The sequence below is a fragment of the Carcharhinus amblyrhynchos genome, chromosome 11, assembly GCF_965287045.1.
Source record: "Carcharhinus amblyrhynchos chromosome 11, sCarAmb.v2.hapA, whole genome shotgun sequence".
NCBI lineage: Eukaryota > Metazoa > Chordata > Chondrichthyes > Carcharhiniformes > Carcharhinidae > Carcharhinus > Carcharhinus amblyrhynchos.
This window is the reverse complement of record NC_137334.1, coordinates 71304930-71322335: the sequence shown is the minus strand read 5'-3', so window position 1 is coordinate 71322335 and position 17406 is coordinate 71304930. Positions and strand designations below refer to the sequence as shown.

The 17406-nt window shown below is 40.5% G+C and overlaps 1 protein-coding gene across 1 annotated transcript in view; it reads left to right on the top strand.

Moving 5' to 3' along the window:
• Window positions 1–17406, top strand: part of LOC145350212 (low-density lipoprotein receptor-related protein 1-like) — a 1564930-nt gene that overhangs the window by 835540 nt on the left and 711984 nt on the right. The window contains exons 13-14 of the mRNA XM_080199274.1: window positions 7403–7622; window positions 12000–12198. Of these exons, the coding sequence (XP_080055400.1) occupies window positions 7403–7622; window positions 12000–12198 (419 nt within the window). The remainder of the gene's footprint in view (window positions 1–7402; window positions 7623–11999; window positions 12199–17406) is intronic.

Genomic DNA, 17406 nt, shown 5'->3' with positions numbered 1-17406 from the left:
ATGCCCTCGGCTTTCAAGGTAATGCATAGCTGACTGAGGCTTTTACACAACTGAATTTCCCTGCTCAGCCTTTGACTTGCTCTTACCACCCCTGCATTTCTTTGCTAAATGACCCTTTTTGTTGCAAAGGTGACAAACAGCATCCATAAATGTGCAATGATCTTCATAGTGGCCGGACTTCTACCGCCTAGCCCACCATGGGAATCAGAGTGGGTGAGAGGCAGACCATGGACAGGTCCGCTGACCTCGGGCATGGTTTTACTTTCTCATGACCAGGGAGGCCGTAAAATCTCACCCAGTGTGTCCCTCCACACCTGAACATTCCACTGTTTACACCTTGCTTGCAGCTTTTTTCTTTACTTGATGCATTGTATTCGCCTGTGAAACACTATTGGTCTTTTGAGTATCTTTTGCATGCTGGCAGCCATTTCCATGCCCTGAGAAATTTCTGGAGCCTAATTGAAAGTAAGTGCGTCATCTCCTAACAAACAATGCTAAATGCTGCATTCATTAATGCCACTGACTAGTCTGTCCCGGAGTGTGTCTTTCAATACTGCTTCAAACTCAGTGTCCAAAGAGTTGTCTTAACTCGGCAACAGAGTTAGCTACAGAATGTCCTGCTTTAAGAAAATGATTATGGAGCTCAAAATGCTGGACAATCACTGAGGGTTTAGGATTGTGATGATTCTGAATGAGTACAACTAAATCCCTTGGTTGACATGGTGCTCCTAAGTTCCTCACAATCTTGCAAGTCTTCACCTCACATTCAGGAGAATTGAGCATCTTTTAGCCTCATCTGCAATTCCATTTGCCAAGAAAAAGTGTTCCAACTTTTCCACATATCCAGTCTAGTCCCAGTTCTCTTCTACAAACTCACCAAACATAGTCATGGTGCCGCTGCCCTGTTTGTTGTTGGTAAACTCACAAACCCACTGCTCAGTGCCCTCACCCACTACTCACATTGCAAACTAGCTCCTCCCTGAGCAAATCTTTGTAGCGCCATGCTGAAACACGTATTTCCTTTTTCCTTTTATTTTGCTGTTTTCTCCTCATTGCCAAAAAGATGCGATAACTTGGGTAGTCAAACATGTCGCGATATTTAATCTTCTTCACTTGTAAAAGTATCGAAATGTAGTACAGCATGGATTTAGGCAGCTTGTTACACAGGTCCCTCATGCTAAGACCAGACACATGAAGGCCTGTGCTACTTATGACTTCACTTGCGCATGCTCATATCCGCTTAAGATATCGCTATATACATTCAAGTTTAAGTTTTTTTTATGAGTATCACAAGTAGACTCACATTAACACTGCAATGAAGTTAATGTGAAAATCCCCTAGTCACCATAGTTTGGCACCTGTTGGATACACTGAAGGAGAATTTAGCATAGTCAATGCAACTAACCAGAACATCTTTCAGATTGTGGGATGAAACCATAGCAGACACGGGGAGAATATATAGACTTATCACAGACAGTTTTCCAAGCCTGGAATCGAACCTGGATCCCTGGTGCTGTGAGGCAGCAGTGCTAACCGCTGTGACACCCATAGGAAAATGCTTACTATTACACTCTGTAACAAAAGTTTTTTTTTAAATCTCTTTGAATCCATTTGACAAATGCAAAAACAAATGTGTTTATCATGTTATGTGCTTCATACTGAAGATTTTTGTTGTACTCAGCTAACTGACTCTGTGATGTGTGGAGAGCAAGAATTATTTTTCAGTCAGAAGACCTATTAGAAAATTACCTTACACATCAACAAATAAATATGCATTGTTTACTTTAAAAAATGGCAGGAGGACAAAAAACAGAGCTGTGTTTGGAACTGATGAAAGTGATCCTAAGTTAAAGTTTGTGTCCTCATTCATTTTAATTAGACGTCATAATTCTTTTTGGCATTGCTGTTTTTTGGTCTCCATTAGGCAATAAGTTTTCTCTCAGCATTTCATCAGAAGAGAAAATTGAAGATGGATGAGTTACTAAATAAAATCAATTTCTTCCCCTGTTGTCCCATGGGTCTGTCAGCTAAGTAATCAAATTCCACTTGTCAGTATATATTAGATGCAGCAACACCAGCTTTTTTGCTGATTTTTAAGCAAAAAATGATCACTGTAGAATGAAGAAGTGTTTCCAGTGGTAAGTGTTTGCAGTTACTTGTTCTCATGAAAAATATAGATGCACCGTTTCCTCAATTTGTGAATGCTCGTGGAAAAGTCAATGCGAGTGCAAAGCAGTATTCCCCACTTCATATTTGTGTCGAGTGCTGAGATTAACAAATAGAGAAGCATACAGCCCTGGCAACTGCAGACCTCTCAGGAGTATCTTATCATCATAGGCTCTGTTCAAAATACACTTAAGTGGAGTTTTTGCAATGCAAGAAATGAGTTGTTAGAAATCGTAAAATGGAATTTTTTTTTTCTCACTCATGAGTAATTCACTTCCAGAATATCCTTGAACTTCAATTCATAACGTTTCCTTGCCTTGATAGCTAACGCAGTGGTGTAAATGATCATGTTGCAAAGCCTTTGTCTCATGGCACATCTATTAATATAGTGTGAGTGACAGGAAAGTCATCCCCAAGTGGGAGCGCCTGCTGTTTCCGCACCAATTGTTTATTTGAATCTCTCTGAAACAATTGCCTGATTTATGTACATTAGATATGTAAAAATAAACATATGCCATATCATACAAATTATATATTTATCTTGGTGCCCTACCTTGATGAGGTAGTTAATTGCCAACAACGACAAAGCACCTCAACCAATCTGTCCATATGAATTCCTGTGTTTCTTTCTTGTCCTCTACACTGAATAGGTTCAAGTTCAATGGCAAGTCAGATTCTGTTTGTCAGGGGTTAGCATTTCTTCCAGAAGAGTTTTCTGAAAAAAAAGATTAATATGTGAATTCACAGCAGGCAGCTGTTATTTGAAATTATTTGATTATACCTCCCCGACTGAGAGGGCAGCAGAGAGTGTAATCCAACAAAATTATCAGATCTTGCCATGTACTTTTATGACGCAGAGATGATTTTTCCTTCTGCACGATTTTGGAACCGCCCAAAGGGATATACCTTGCCTCGTAATCTTATACAAACGTATGTGAGATAGTCGGAAGCCACTAGTTTTGGTAAATTAAAGCAGGATCTGACACTCTTTATCATGAACAATAAACAAGTATTTCTTTTAAACTGGTGACAACCTTATTACAACAATTAACAAACTGAGTAAGCTCTCTAATAGAATGCTGTTTTGACGATTACAAGATTCTTTCAGGAATAATGAAATAAATCCTTATCGAATATATCACTCTCAAATAATATCTGTTAGAAGCCATACATCTGTTGGAAGCCTGAACTTTCTCCCGATGCTTCCATCTGGAACACTTTCTGAATTGGTATCTCTTTCTCTTTAGATGGTGATTTTCTAAAGATATATTTATTAAACTACAGGATTCTATGAGATCCTCACCTCTCCCTCCTTCCGACTAAAGAGGTGGCAAGCTTACTCTACCAGTTATTTGCCCTTGTCCAAGTTTATATGCCTGGAATTATCTCATAGCATTCCTGTGGTCTGAGTGGCTTGAGGCTGTCAACAACCTTCACATTTGAGTTCCATTGGTTCTGTTTCTCTGCATACTTGCTTTAAACTCATTGGTCTAATTCAAAAGCCTGTTTTGGTTTGGTTGGAACACTGACTACTTGGGTTTGATATGAGACCTGCTTCTGCAGCTATGCTCTGCAATTCAAATATTTCAGCACTGAACCCCAAAATAGCTTTCTTCAGGCACCGACACAACCATCTTTTAAAAAGACAATGCTATATGATTTCTTTTGTTTTTTTCCTTTGCATTTCTTTACACTATTAACATTTTAACCTTACATATATAACTCCATAACAATACCATATTCTGAAATTCTAGCATGGGCCAAGACATAAGTGGGGCTGAAAAAAAAGGGCAAAACCAGATAATGTCTGTGTTTTTCTTTTTGGCCCCAGACAGTTTACAGTAAGAGGAATCATGAAGAAACCATTCAACCCCTGCCCACATCGATAGAATGCTTCCTGGGTTATCCTGCTAATTCAATCTGGGGACAATTCTTGCATGATTGATGAAGACTGGAATCCTTGTAACCACAATAGCCTCAACTAAACCCAAAGTCATGCCAGTGAGAATGTGTAAACAATAACATTGTGATCATTATTACATAGCAGCAACGTGATAAAGACTAAATATTACGGAGTTGCTTCAGCCATTTAATTTGATTTATTATTGTCACATATATTGGTATAAAGTGAAAAGTATTATATCTTGGGCATTATACTGTCAAAACATACCATTTTATAGTGTACATGGGGGAGAAGGAAAGGAGAGGGTGCAGAATATAATGTTTTAGTCATAGCTAGAGCGTAGAGAAAGATCAACTTCATATGAGGTAGCTCCATTCAAAAGACTGATGGCAGCAGGAAAGAAGTTGTTTGTGAGTCGGTTGGTACGTGAGCTCAGATTTTTATCTTTTTCCTGATGTAAGGAGGCGGAAGAGAGTATGTCCAGAGTGTTTGGGATCCTTAATTATGCTGGCTGCTTTTCCAAAACAACGGGAAGTGTAGACAGAGTCAATGGATGGGAGGTTGGTTTGTGTGATGGACTGAACTATGGTCACAATCCTTTGTAGTTTCTTGCCTTTGTAGGTCTTGGTCAGAGCAGGAGCCATACTAACCTATGAGGTATCCAGAAAGGATGATAAAAAATGGTGAGATTTGTAGAGGACATTACAAATTTCCTTAGCCTGCTGAGAAAATAGAGGCATCAGTGGGCTTTCTTAACTATAGCATTGGTGTGGAGGGATAAGGGTAGGTTGCTGATGAGCTGGACATGTAGAAATTTGAAGTTGAGCTGAGTCGAGAAACAATTCTACTGTCTTGTCTTGGATAGATCTTGATAAAGCTGATGCAATTGGAAGACGATGAACTTGTCAGGTTTATATTAGAAATCTACCACAGGGTTTTATTTTTCATAATTAGGAGCATAATTGAAATACAAAAACCCTTACAAAGTAAATAATAAATATTGAATAAAGTCATCAAAAAGATCTTTGATTGAACTTCATACTCACCTTTCCTAATGCAGCGAGTTTATGTAAGGTACAACTGAGTCAAGCAATGCAGGAAGGCTACGATTCTGATCCCTCATCTGTGCTGAAGTAGGCAAATTCAGTCTGACTAGAATGAATTTCCACAATTGACCTTGTGGCTTGGAATCAGCCAGATTTAATGGGCACTGCTGAAAATGTGGACATTAGGTCGACATAGAACCAGGGTTCGCCACAATGACCCTATGCTTAAATGGTCCACCAACAATGCTTTTCAATCATCATGAATGAATAATAGCCACATGTGCAACCAACATTAGGGAATCCATTGCCCATATATTAAACTCTTCAATAGCAATTAACACTTTCAGGCTTTGAGAATAAAAATAAAAGAAAAGGATAGCAATGATTAGTGTGAAAAGTTTATTCTTTTGTTTTGGATTGTAGTTAATCGCTAATGACTGACTGTGACACACAAAGTAGCCTTAAGCTTTGGCCAAATACTCCTGAAACGCTGTTCTGAGGCAGACATATTGAGCAGTGGTACATGGTGGTACATTTATTGTGTGGTACCAGTAGTAGGGCAGTGGCTCCCAAAGGGATGCAAATTTACTGCTGTCATTACTGCCATTCCCTTTAAATGTCATGATGTGGAGATGCAGTTGGACTTAAACCTGGTGTTGTCAGACTTCTTACTGTGTATCCCCTTTAAAATCATAGAATTCTAACTGTGTAGAAGAGACTATTCGACCCATCGAGTTTGCACTGAAAGTGTATCATACCCTGGCCCACTCCCCCACCCTATTCCAGCAACCCCACACATTTCTCATGGCTAATTCATCTAATCTACACATCCTGGGACATTAAGACGCCAAATCCACCTAACCGGCACTTTTTAGGACCGTGGGAGGAAACACCCGGAGGAAACCCATGCAGACATAGGGGAAATGTTCAAACTCCACACAGACAGCCACCCAAAGCTGGAATCGAACCCAGGTCCCTGGAACTGTGAGCAGCAGTGCTCACCACTGTGCCACTGTTCTGTCCCAATGAATTAATTTTACCGTCCCTCAGGAGCCAACACACATGATTCACATACATGATGCATATAAGGAAAGAATGATGGTGCCTTGCCAGAGGGTGGCATGGTGGCACTACTGTCTCACTGTGTTCAACTCCAGCCTTGGGTCATTGTGTGGAGTTCGCACGTTCTCCCCGTGTCGGTGTGAGTTTCCTCCCAGGTGCTGCAGCTTCCTCCCACAATCCAAAGATATGTGGGCTAGGTTGATTGGCTAATGTGAAATTAACCTGAATATTGGGGGATTAGCAGGATAAATATGAGGGGTTATGGAAATAGGGTCTAGGCGGGATTGTGTTTGGTGCAGACTCAATGGGCTGAATGGCCTCCTTCTGCACTGTAAGGAATCTATGATCCAGCAGCAGAATGGAGGAGATACTGGTCCTAACTAGTGAAGATTTCGAACAGAATTTATTTAGCATGTTTCAGCAGGTCTGATCATCAATTCAGCTTGCCCATGATGTCTGGGGCAATGACTCCTCTAATCCAGTCAACACTATGTAAAGAATTTTTCATACAGCCAATAAAGAAATCAAGGAAATTATTACGAAAAGTTAAATTAGATTATTTTAACTGTTAAATTTCTAAGGTGAAGACGGATAGTCAAAGACATAGTATTTTCAGGACAGTTCTTTTCTAAATGCCCAACGGTTTAATTCGCTTGCTTGGAAAGTTGAATAAATAGAAGTGAAAATATGTATTTGTTCATTGTACTACATTGGGCGGGATGTTACAGCTTTGCTCATCCTAAAACAGCAAAATCCACACCTGAGGTCAACGGACCTTTTCATGGTCTGCCCTTCGAATGCCTCAATTCCCGTGGCAGGCAGGACAGTAAAATTCCTGCCACTGCCTTTACTTCTCTTTCAGGAGTTGGCTACGGTAGCCAATGAAAGAAGAACAAACTTGAAAGTGTGTAACCAAGTAATTCATTATTATTTAGGAATGTGCTTTGGAGGATCTTGTACCTGTGTCCGTTCTGTACATTATATTTGACATGCTGCATCATCTGTTGTTTCTTGTGTAGTTTAGAATTGCAGATAATGTGAAAGTTACAGTTTTTGTATGTACTATATGTACTCAGTAAATAATAACTCTCTCCCTTTTAGGTAATGTGGCAAAAGAACAGCTTGTTGCAAATTTCAGGTATCACAGGACAGAGATTTTATCTAATATAATTGATTGTATTTATCACTGACATAAATGTATAATGTGTTACTGTATTGTATGCAGCTGGATGTATTGGACAGATTGGGAAGAGGAAGAAATAGACAACATGACAGGAAGAATTGAGAAAGCATGGATGGATGGTTCCAATCGACAGCTCTTTGTGGCAACAATGATGCTGTGGCCTAATGGTTTAACCCTGGACTACAACACTGGAATACTGTATTGGTGCGACGCATACTACGATCACATTGAAAGAATCTTTTTAAATGGCACAGAGAGAATGGTGAGTGCATTATGATTACTTTTCTGTGTCATTGCAAATAATTATGTAATTCGTGACACAAAAGCTCAAGCGTAAAAGGGTTTTACAACAAAGTGAAACTGAATTCTATAAGAAATTTCACCTATGGTCCCCAAAGTGAAATGAGTAATAGGAACTCAGTGATCTATTTGTTCACGTTATTTTTCATGGGGTTCTGCACTTGCTTAGCTAAATGAATAGGAGAGCGGTAATTTAAATATCAATATTGTGGCTTAGAAATTCAATCATTCCCCTATCCTGAGATCTGCTACCCCCAGACAGTGATGTATGGTATTGTCGCTAGACTAGAAATCCAGAGACCCAGGGCAATGGTGTGGGGAGCTGGTTTCAAATTCCACCATGGCAAACCATGAAATTTGAATTCAATCAAAATCTGGAACTAGAAGTCTAATGATCACCATATCAAATGTTGGCCATCCTTACCGGGTCTGGCCTCCATGTGACACCAGGCCCTTAACAATGTGATTGATTCTTAAATGCCTCTGAAATGGCTGATCAAGCCACTGAAGTCAAGGGAAATTGGGAATGTGTAACAAATGCTGGCCCAGTCAATGACATCCACATCCTATGAATGAATAAGAGGGGAATCATTGACTGACACTTGTTCCCGACCACAGGTATCCTCAGCCACCTCAGCCATCAATCATCTCTCGGCTGAGTTGCCCCACCCACCTTTCCTCACATAACTAGAGTACACGCCCAAGGCCCAGTCAGCTTTTCCCGATTCCCCTCAGCTCACATTCTGCTGAAAATTATGCCCAAGGTCCAATATCAGAGATGTCTCAGGTCTCATTATTCAAGCATACAAGCTGAATACCTAATTTCTGGTTTTAGGCTATTGCAGTTCTCAAAAAAAAATTATAATCGCTGTTTTTTCAGTGTCTCATCTTGAAAGTTCTGGATTTCAATACGAATTCTTCATTGGTAGACTTTAACTGTTTACAGTTTCAAGGTTTGGACGTGCATGGAGTTGCCCCATGCCAGGTTGGCTGCTTTCATTGTTTAGAGCACGTTGGGAATCAAACTCGGGCCTCTGGCACTGGGAAGCAGCAGCGCTAACCACTGTGTTGCCATGGCATCTACAATCTCTGACTGTATAAGTTCAGAAAGTCTTGAGGCTCGACAGTTCTTCCACATCTGGATCTGTCACATTTGGAAAAATGGTAGCATGTTTCTGGTACTTGGCTATCTCCATTTGATTCACTTTTTGCACTGCCCTCCTGTTTGCATTTCTCTTTATTAACAACCTGTCTGCTTTTTCAGACACTCTGGGGTGCAAGGAGAACATGCGTTCTTGTTCATTCTGAAAGTGGACTCTATCCTTTTTCTGGGTTGTCTGCCAAGTTCTTAATGGATGTACATATTTCACAAATGAAACCTTCATTTCGACAGTTTTGTAATTTCAACTAAACATGTGTTTGGTGTTGTATTAATTTTGCAAATTTATGAATCTTCTCATGCCACTGCATGGTTTTCAGCATATCTGAGACATCCAATGCTTTTTCTTCTACTAGTGGCTTGCATATCTATCATATCTAACTTTATGGATTTTTTTTGTTGTTAATTACTCACAGGATAAACCTATGAGAGGCCATAGTGTTAGATTTACATTTTCCTTTCTCCTTTCTGTCTCTTCTTTCCTTCTTCTTTGTCTCTCTGCAACAAAACTTTGTCATCCATTTTGGATTCCCCGTTGACCGTGTCTGTCTCTGGCAGTCTTACCTTTTCTCAGTTTTGTAATTGTGCTATTCATGGCTTCATTATCCCCTCGCAACTTAAAAAGTTCTATTATTTCTTCCTTTTAGTGCCTCCTCTTTGTTCATTCAGCTGCCTTTTCATCCCTTCTGTCTGATTCTAGTATCTTTTGGCTTCCTCCTAGAATACTGAACGTGCCCGAGTCTTCTCTGTCTGTTTGTTCAGAGTGATGTTAAAGTAATGCTGCTTCTCTGCATAATCCTCCAGAGATATAAAATTTGGCCTATGCTACAATAATTCCATATGAAGGTCTTTCAAGAGGTTTTGCTTTTCTTTGCGATGCTCTCTTGCTTTAGCTTGAGCTTTCTTGTAATTCAGTAGAGTCACCTAGAGAGTCTTTTGTTGTGCTTCTATTCTGCTGTTCAAGACGGTCTTCATGCTGCTAAATGGTCACTCACTTCTTTTGCATTTGATCTTGAAAAACAAGCAACAGTTCTTTCAACTGTCTAGTTGCCAATCCTCTGAGGTTTCTTGTTGCCCTAAGTCTGGTGTCTCCTGTTGCTCCTTCTCTGAGGTATTTTGCTACCTTCTCTCTGTGAGCTCTTTTGTGGCCCTAGGTGGAGTTGCCCGTTCTATAGGCCTCTTGGTTGCCTGCTGCAAAGAGTGCCTTTTTTCTTAAACTGTGCAGGCTTCTATATCCAACTCTGACAGCATTTCCTTCTCCCTGCAGGTTTTCTTCTGCTCCACCTGCCCTTTCTTTTCATGCTTTTTTAAACTACATTTGTCTTCCAGCTCCTGAAGTTTACTGACAATGTGGGACTGCTACCTATTCTACAATGTAACTAATTTCTCACAATTTTTTATGTGAACTATGTCACTCAGGTTCTTGCAAGAACCTGCAGTGAAGCTTCTTCAACTTTTTCTTTGCGTTTTCTGAAGTGCACATCCCTCTACCTAGGCTTGACTTGTTCATAATTTGGGATACTGTTCTGGGTTCATGAATTTAGCTGCCACCTATCTTATTGCCATGAATCAAGACCACTGATCACCTTGATGCTATTGCCATTGCTGATCCTACATCACGCCAACTATTGTGTCTCATTGCTGCAGAGGTATTTCAGGGGTGAGATCCTGCACATTTAAACATGAAACCTTTAACTATTTACTTGGAGCTGTTCCATGCAGACTAACCACTTAGAGTTCTGTTTCTAGAGTCTTGTTGCAGGTTTTGATATCAACCTTTTAATTGATCACATCTTTAGCCTTCAAGTAACCAGACTAAGTCACAGAGTTCTCTTAACCGGATGTTTTAATCAAGCTATTTAGCTCAGGCCCTGGAAAGTCACAGCTCACATTTTGTAACTAGCCAGAATGGCTACATTCAGAGATACACAAGTAATTATGCTTTCAAATTCAATTGCAGTTAGTTAGCATATACCAATTAAAAAGTCAGGGAGTTATCTTTATCCACTCATATTCATTGATTAAAGTGACATCATCCATAAGGTACAGTTTTTAAAATCAATCACCAAAGAACAACGAACAAAGAAAATTACAGCACAGGAATAGGCCCTTTGGCCTCCAAGCCTCCACCGACCATGCTGCCCGACTTGACTAAAAATCCCTACCCTTCTGGGACTATATCCCTCCATTCCCATCCTATTCATGTATTTGTCAAGATGCCACTTAAAAGCCACTATCATATCCACTTCCACTACCTCCCCAAGCAGCGATTTCCGGGCACTCACCACCCTCTGTATAAAAAACTTGCCTCAGACATCTCCTTTAAACCTCGCCCCTCACACCTTAAAGCTATGCCTCCTAGTAATTGACTCTTCCACCCTGGGAAAAAGCTTCTGACTATCCACTCTGTCCATGTCCCTCATAATTTTGTAGACTTCTATCAGGTTGCCCCTCAACCTCCATCGTTCCAGGGAGAATGAACCAAGTTTCTCCAATCTCTCCTCATAGCTAATGCCCTCTGTACCAGGCAACAATGAGGTTTTTAATTGAATCAAATGGATATTGTTTTCAACTATTTTTAAACACTCCAGCTGTGTCTGAATGTTAGAACTCAAATCAACCTTCTCTTTCCAACCACCTGGCTTAATGGCTTCTCCCTGAACAATCCCAACCTGTCATAAATTTTTCCCTTTCTTATTTGAAGATCAGGTGTCTGGAGTTTGCTGCGTACTATGCTGAAACATCATACAGGATTTTGTGGCATGTTCCTTTTAATCCTTTTATTGGATACAGTTATTAATATCGTCCATAATTATTTCCCCTCAGAACTATTACCATGTAACTTTGTACATCATACCATAGGTGCTGCTATTTTCCAGTCCCATGTTAACCCTTGCTCTGCCAAGTACCTTGACATTAACAGTGGCATGTGGGAACATACCACAACAATCACTACTGGATTATGTCTGGATGTGAAACAACCATCAGATTTTCAGTCAAATTGTTACACATGGTAATTTTAGATTTTGCCAAATATATTTGGAATAGCTTTAACCAGTGATTGATTCTTGGAGTTGTAATAATGTATTTATCGCTGATTATTTATTTTCTTTGGTTATCAAATTTGATTCAGTTTGAATGTTAGCTATATTTATTGTAATGCATTTACACATATTACAGATAGTGTATGGTGGCAAAGAAGTGAATCATCCCTTTGGGTTGTCGCATTATGGAAAATTTATTTTCTGGACTGAATATACAAATGGAACCATTTTTCAATTGGATTTGATAACAAAGAATGTTTCACTACTCCGAAAAGAAAGACCACCGTTATTTGGACTGAGAATCTATGATGATCAACAGCAACAACAGCTACAAGGTATTGTACATGAATAATGTTGAAACAAGCTATTTTTCTTTTCAATTAATTAGACAAGTCTCTAAAAAGAAGTGATCTAAGGATAAGATAAATGTTATTTTGTAAATATAGCTTTTAATTATTTCTTGTTCTTCGAAGCTTAAACAGGACAGCTAAACCAAAGAATAAAAATAACATTAATCCATCATGATTTATGAATCCTATTAAAATGCAAAATAACACAGTCAGCATAGAGTAAGAAATCTCTTGTGGGATTGCTGTGATATATGTGACACTTCCAGGCGTGTCTGAACTGTCATTTATGAATGATCAGTATTGTGTCTGATATGTATATCAGAGCTATTTTCTCGACAAGTAGAAATACAGAAACTAGAGGTAAGAGTAGGCCATTTGGCCCTTCAAGCCTGCTCCACGATTTATTTTGATCATAGCTGATCATCAAATTCAATATCCTGATTCCGTCTTCCCCCATATCTCTTGATCCCTTTAGTCCCAAGAGCTATATCTAATTTCTTTTTGAAATCAGGTAACATTTTGGCCTCAATTACATTTTTTGGTGGTGAATTCCACAGATTCATCACCTTCTGGATGAAGAAATTTCTCCTTGCCTCCGTTCTAAAAGATTACTCAAACTATGACCCCTAGTTCTGAACTCCCCCACCATTGGGAACATTCTTTCTGAATCTGCCCTGCCTAACCCTGTTAGACAGGGTAGATTCATACCACAAATGTTCTCCTTTCCGTTTGTGCTTTGTGCTCATGCAGATGAACTCTTAAACATTGGTCGGAACTCGACCACTTCGTCCACCGTGGAATTGGAGCAGGCGAGGGTCCGACAACGGAAATCTCTGTTCACCTTGAGTAGGAAATTCCAGTCTTGCTCAAGCGAGCCTGTAAAATCCTGCCCATTGTGTCAAATCGAAATTGACCCCACAGTGAGGACATAATATATAGAGAGAGCCTCCCCAGGAAAAAAAGACTTTATCGGTGTTCATGTCGAATCTTGCTTCCTTAAGTATGAAGACATCAACCACTGGGCAGAATATTTTGTTTTTTTTCCCCTTTATTCGGCATAGCGGCACAATGGTTAGCACTGCAGCCTCAACACCAGGGAGCCGAGGTTCGATTCTGGCTTTGGATGATTCTATGTGTGGAGTTTTCATTTTCTCCCTGTGTCTGAGTGTGTTTCCTATGGTGCTCCAGTTAGAACACAAATCAACCTTCCCTTTCCAACTGCTTGGTTTAATAGCCTCTCTCAGAACAATCCCACGCTATAGTATCTTTCTCCCTTGCTTATTTGAAGGTCAAATGTCTGGAACTAGCTGCTTACTATCCTGGAACATTTTGCAGGCATTTGTTGTTTGTCCCTTTTAACCCTTTCACTGAATACTGTTATTAATATGGCTACCAGGTTAGGTTGATTGGCCATGGTAAATTACCCTTAGTGTCCAAAGATATATTGGTTAGGGGAAATAGTAGGGTAAATATGTGGTGTTACGGACACAAGACTTGGGTAAGATGCTTTACTACAGTCAATGCAGATCTAATGGGCCGAATGGCCTCCTTCTGCACTGTAGGGATTCCATGATTCTTTCAACAAGATGTGGGCATTCCTGGAAAACCAGCATTTTTGGGCCATCCCTAATTGCCCTTGAACTGAGTGCTGAATGCCATTTCAGAGAGCACTTCAGAATCAATCACATTGTTGCATATTTGAAGTCACAAATAGGCAGGGCCAGGTAAGGACTGCAGATTTCCTTCCCCTAAGGACTGCAGATTTCCTTCCCCAAAGGACATTAGTAAACCAGATAAGATTTTAAGGGCAATTTCATGGTCAGAATTACTGACACTAGCTTTTAATGTTAAAATTCATTGAATTTAAATTCCAGCAGGTCCATGGTGGGATTTGAATCTGTTTCCTCAGTGCATTAGCCTTGGTCCCAGGATTACACGTCCAGTGGTACTACCTTTGCACAACTATCTTACAATGAAAGGCCATGCAAAAGTATAGCTAAAAGGTGCTTCGCCTGACTGGTTTATTGTGAACAGACTAAGACCTGTATAATTTTATAAAATGAATAAAGCTATCCTCTTGGCTTATTTCTAAACATTTTTTAAATGGACAGTAACTTCTATAAATGATTGAAGCAATGTCAGTCTGTGAACCCCAAACTGAAAAAGCTACCTGGCATTATAAGGGAAACAACCCCCTCTGAGCTAAATTCAAATCAAACTATGCAAAGGCTATTTGCATTTCATAACCTAGACTGATCTAAAGGATTTTGCTTGTCTGCTGAGACAAAGGACCTCACATTTTTCCTTTCAATTCTTAATGATGGAGATATTTAATAATCTCAGGGACCCAGACAAGGGACACATACCCCTTGTCAAAGATAGTGTGGAGAAGAGGGAGTCATGTGATATGCACCTGTGGCTTGTGGAACCAGTAATATCGTCTTGCTGCACGGAAAAGCTCAGTCTGCTGTTTCCATCTGACTGGTAGCCTCTGTGAAAAGTGGGCTTTGCCCAGGCCCCATCTGGACAGCTACTTCTGGGAACTCTACCATCACCTTCAAGACTGATTCATCGCTGCTTGCTTCTGTCATCGTGTGAATTTAACTCCACTGGAAAAGTGAATTGTACGGCAATGGTTTTAGCCCGACTAACCTCCGTGAAGGAATAGCTGATTAGAATTGATTCTGGACTTTGGAACTCAGGTGAAACAATGGCCAAAACTTTCCCACTGTTCTTTTGGTCCAACTGATGGTACATCCCCACTGTAGGTTTCCTGGCAATATCTGGTGGATTCAATGGAAATCCAGTTCACAGCAGTGGGACCAGAAGATCCCACTGCTGGCCAATTGCATGCCACCTCCCATTGCAAAAAGACAGCGCGGGGAACCAGAGAATGATGTCCAATATTTATTTTCTTGTGCTCTCTGCACTGTAAATCATCTTCTCTTTCAGGAAGGCGAATGGGATGCTGGCCTTCATAGCGAGGGGGATTGAATATAAAAGTAGGGAGGTCTTGCTGCGGCTGTATAGGGCATTGGTAAGGCCGCAGCTGGAGTACTGTGTGCAGTTTTGGGCGCCGTACTTACGCAAGGATATTTTGGCCTTGGAGGGAGTGCAGAGGAGGTTTACTAGGCTGATTCCGGAGTTGAGGGGGTTGAGCTATGAGGAGAGGCTGAATAAACTGGGCTTGTACTCGTTAGAGTTTAGAAGAATGAGGGGAGATCTCATTGAGACGTATAAGATGATGAATGGGATGGATAGGATAGAGGTGGAGAGACTCTTCCCGCTCAGAAAGGACAGTAGGACTAGGGGGCACAGCCTCAAGATAAAGGGGGGGGCGGTTTAGAACGGAGTTGAGGAGGAACTTCTTCACTCAAAGGGTGGTGAATCTCTGGAATTCTCTGCCCGTTGAAGTGGTGGAGGCTACCTCGCTAAATGTTTTTAAGACACGGGTTGATGGGTTTTTGATAAGAGAGGGGATTAAGGGTTATGGGGAGAGGGCGGGAATGTGGAGATGAGCCACAACAGATCAGCCATGATCTTATTGAATGGCGGGGCAGGCTCGAGGGGCCAGATGGCCTACTCCTGCTCCTATCTCTTATGTTCTTATGTTCTCTTTCCATTCCTCTCTTTGTTGTCAGAATGTGAAGACATCATTTTGGCCTTCCTCCCACACTTTAAGTGTGTGCAAATAAACTAACCCTTTGAATTCAAAAGATACGAATTGGGAAAATTAAGGTTGGGAAATATGACACAACTTATAAAGAGTGGAAAAAAAACAAAAACACCATTATGTTTACAGATGGGTGAGGAGAAATGAAACATTATCACTGTGTAGATTAACCACCCTCCCTTCCATAACATTGAGTAGGATTTCCTGGCCCTGCTGTGGTGAGAGCCTTGGGGTTGTGTGGGGTGGTGAGTGGGGGTGGCTGGGGAAGGGATGCAGTGGGACTTTCAGGGAGGCTGGAAGATCCCAACAGTGGATGGGCTGGAAAATTCCAGCCATTATGTTCGACATGGGCTTCATCCCATCTTATTTCATCAAACCCTGGCAGCAGATCGTTCTATTCATTTTTCCATCATGAATTATAGAATGCATTTCACTGGTAGGGTGATGGAAGCAGATGCAATAGGGAATCAGATGGGAATTGGATAAATGTCTGAAGTGAAAGTATTTACAGGGAATCGTGGAGAGAATGGAGAAGTGCAACTAATTGGGTTGCTCAAAGAACAAGGCTTGGGCATAGTGGGTTGAATTACTTTTTTCTGTGCTGTGTTGGGAAATCAAATTCATTCAGGATGATGGCAAGTAGGAGTTTTTAAAAGTTTGTTTTGCAAAACATTTTCAGTTGCAGCTTCATCGATTTCGGTAAAGAACTCTGTGTGATTATATAAATCATTCATGATGTTTATAAATACACCTTCTACCTACCCTGCTTTATGTTTGAAAAAACAGCAACTCATGATTTAAGGGACAATAGGCTGAGCATACTTGGAAAGCAAAGCCTGAGACTTGGGTTTGAAAATATTTGGACAGTTGCAACTGAGTCTGTGGGAAGAGTATAGTATGAAGATGACTTTAGAACCAGTTGGCTTTTTGGGATTTCTCACTGACAACCACAAAAACGCTATATTTACAGTCATTTGATTAATACATGCAAATATATTTGCGCGCGAAGGGTGCAAATACACCCTGGCACAACAGTTAACACTGCTGCCTCACAGCCAGGGAGTCAGGTTCAATTCTAGTCTCGAGTGACTGTGTGAAGCTTGCACATTCTCCCCATGTCTGAATGGATTTCCTCCAGGTGTTCCGGTTTCCTCCCACAGTCCAAAGATGTGCAGGTTAGGTGGTTGGCCAAGCTAAATTGACCCTTATGTCAGGGGGAATAGCAGGGTAAATAGGGCCTGCGTGGAATTGTGGTCAAATTCCTCTCCCATGTACTTTGATGGGTTTTATGGTCCCCATCTTCATTGTAGGGATTCTATGATATCAGGAAAGATCTGATATAGAAATAAATATTTTTACATTAATGTTATATGCTGTTATACAGGAATCATATGTTTAAAGCATGTTCATGTAGCATGTTTGTTTTTAGCATTGTTTGGAAATAACAGAATTTACCCAAATAGCACAACCTCCAATTTTGGTTCTTTATTGCGCGTGCATCAAAATTGCACCCCAGCTGA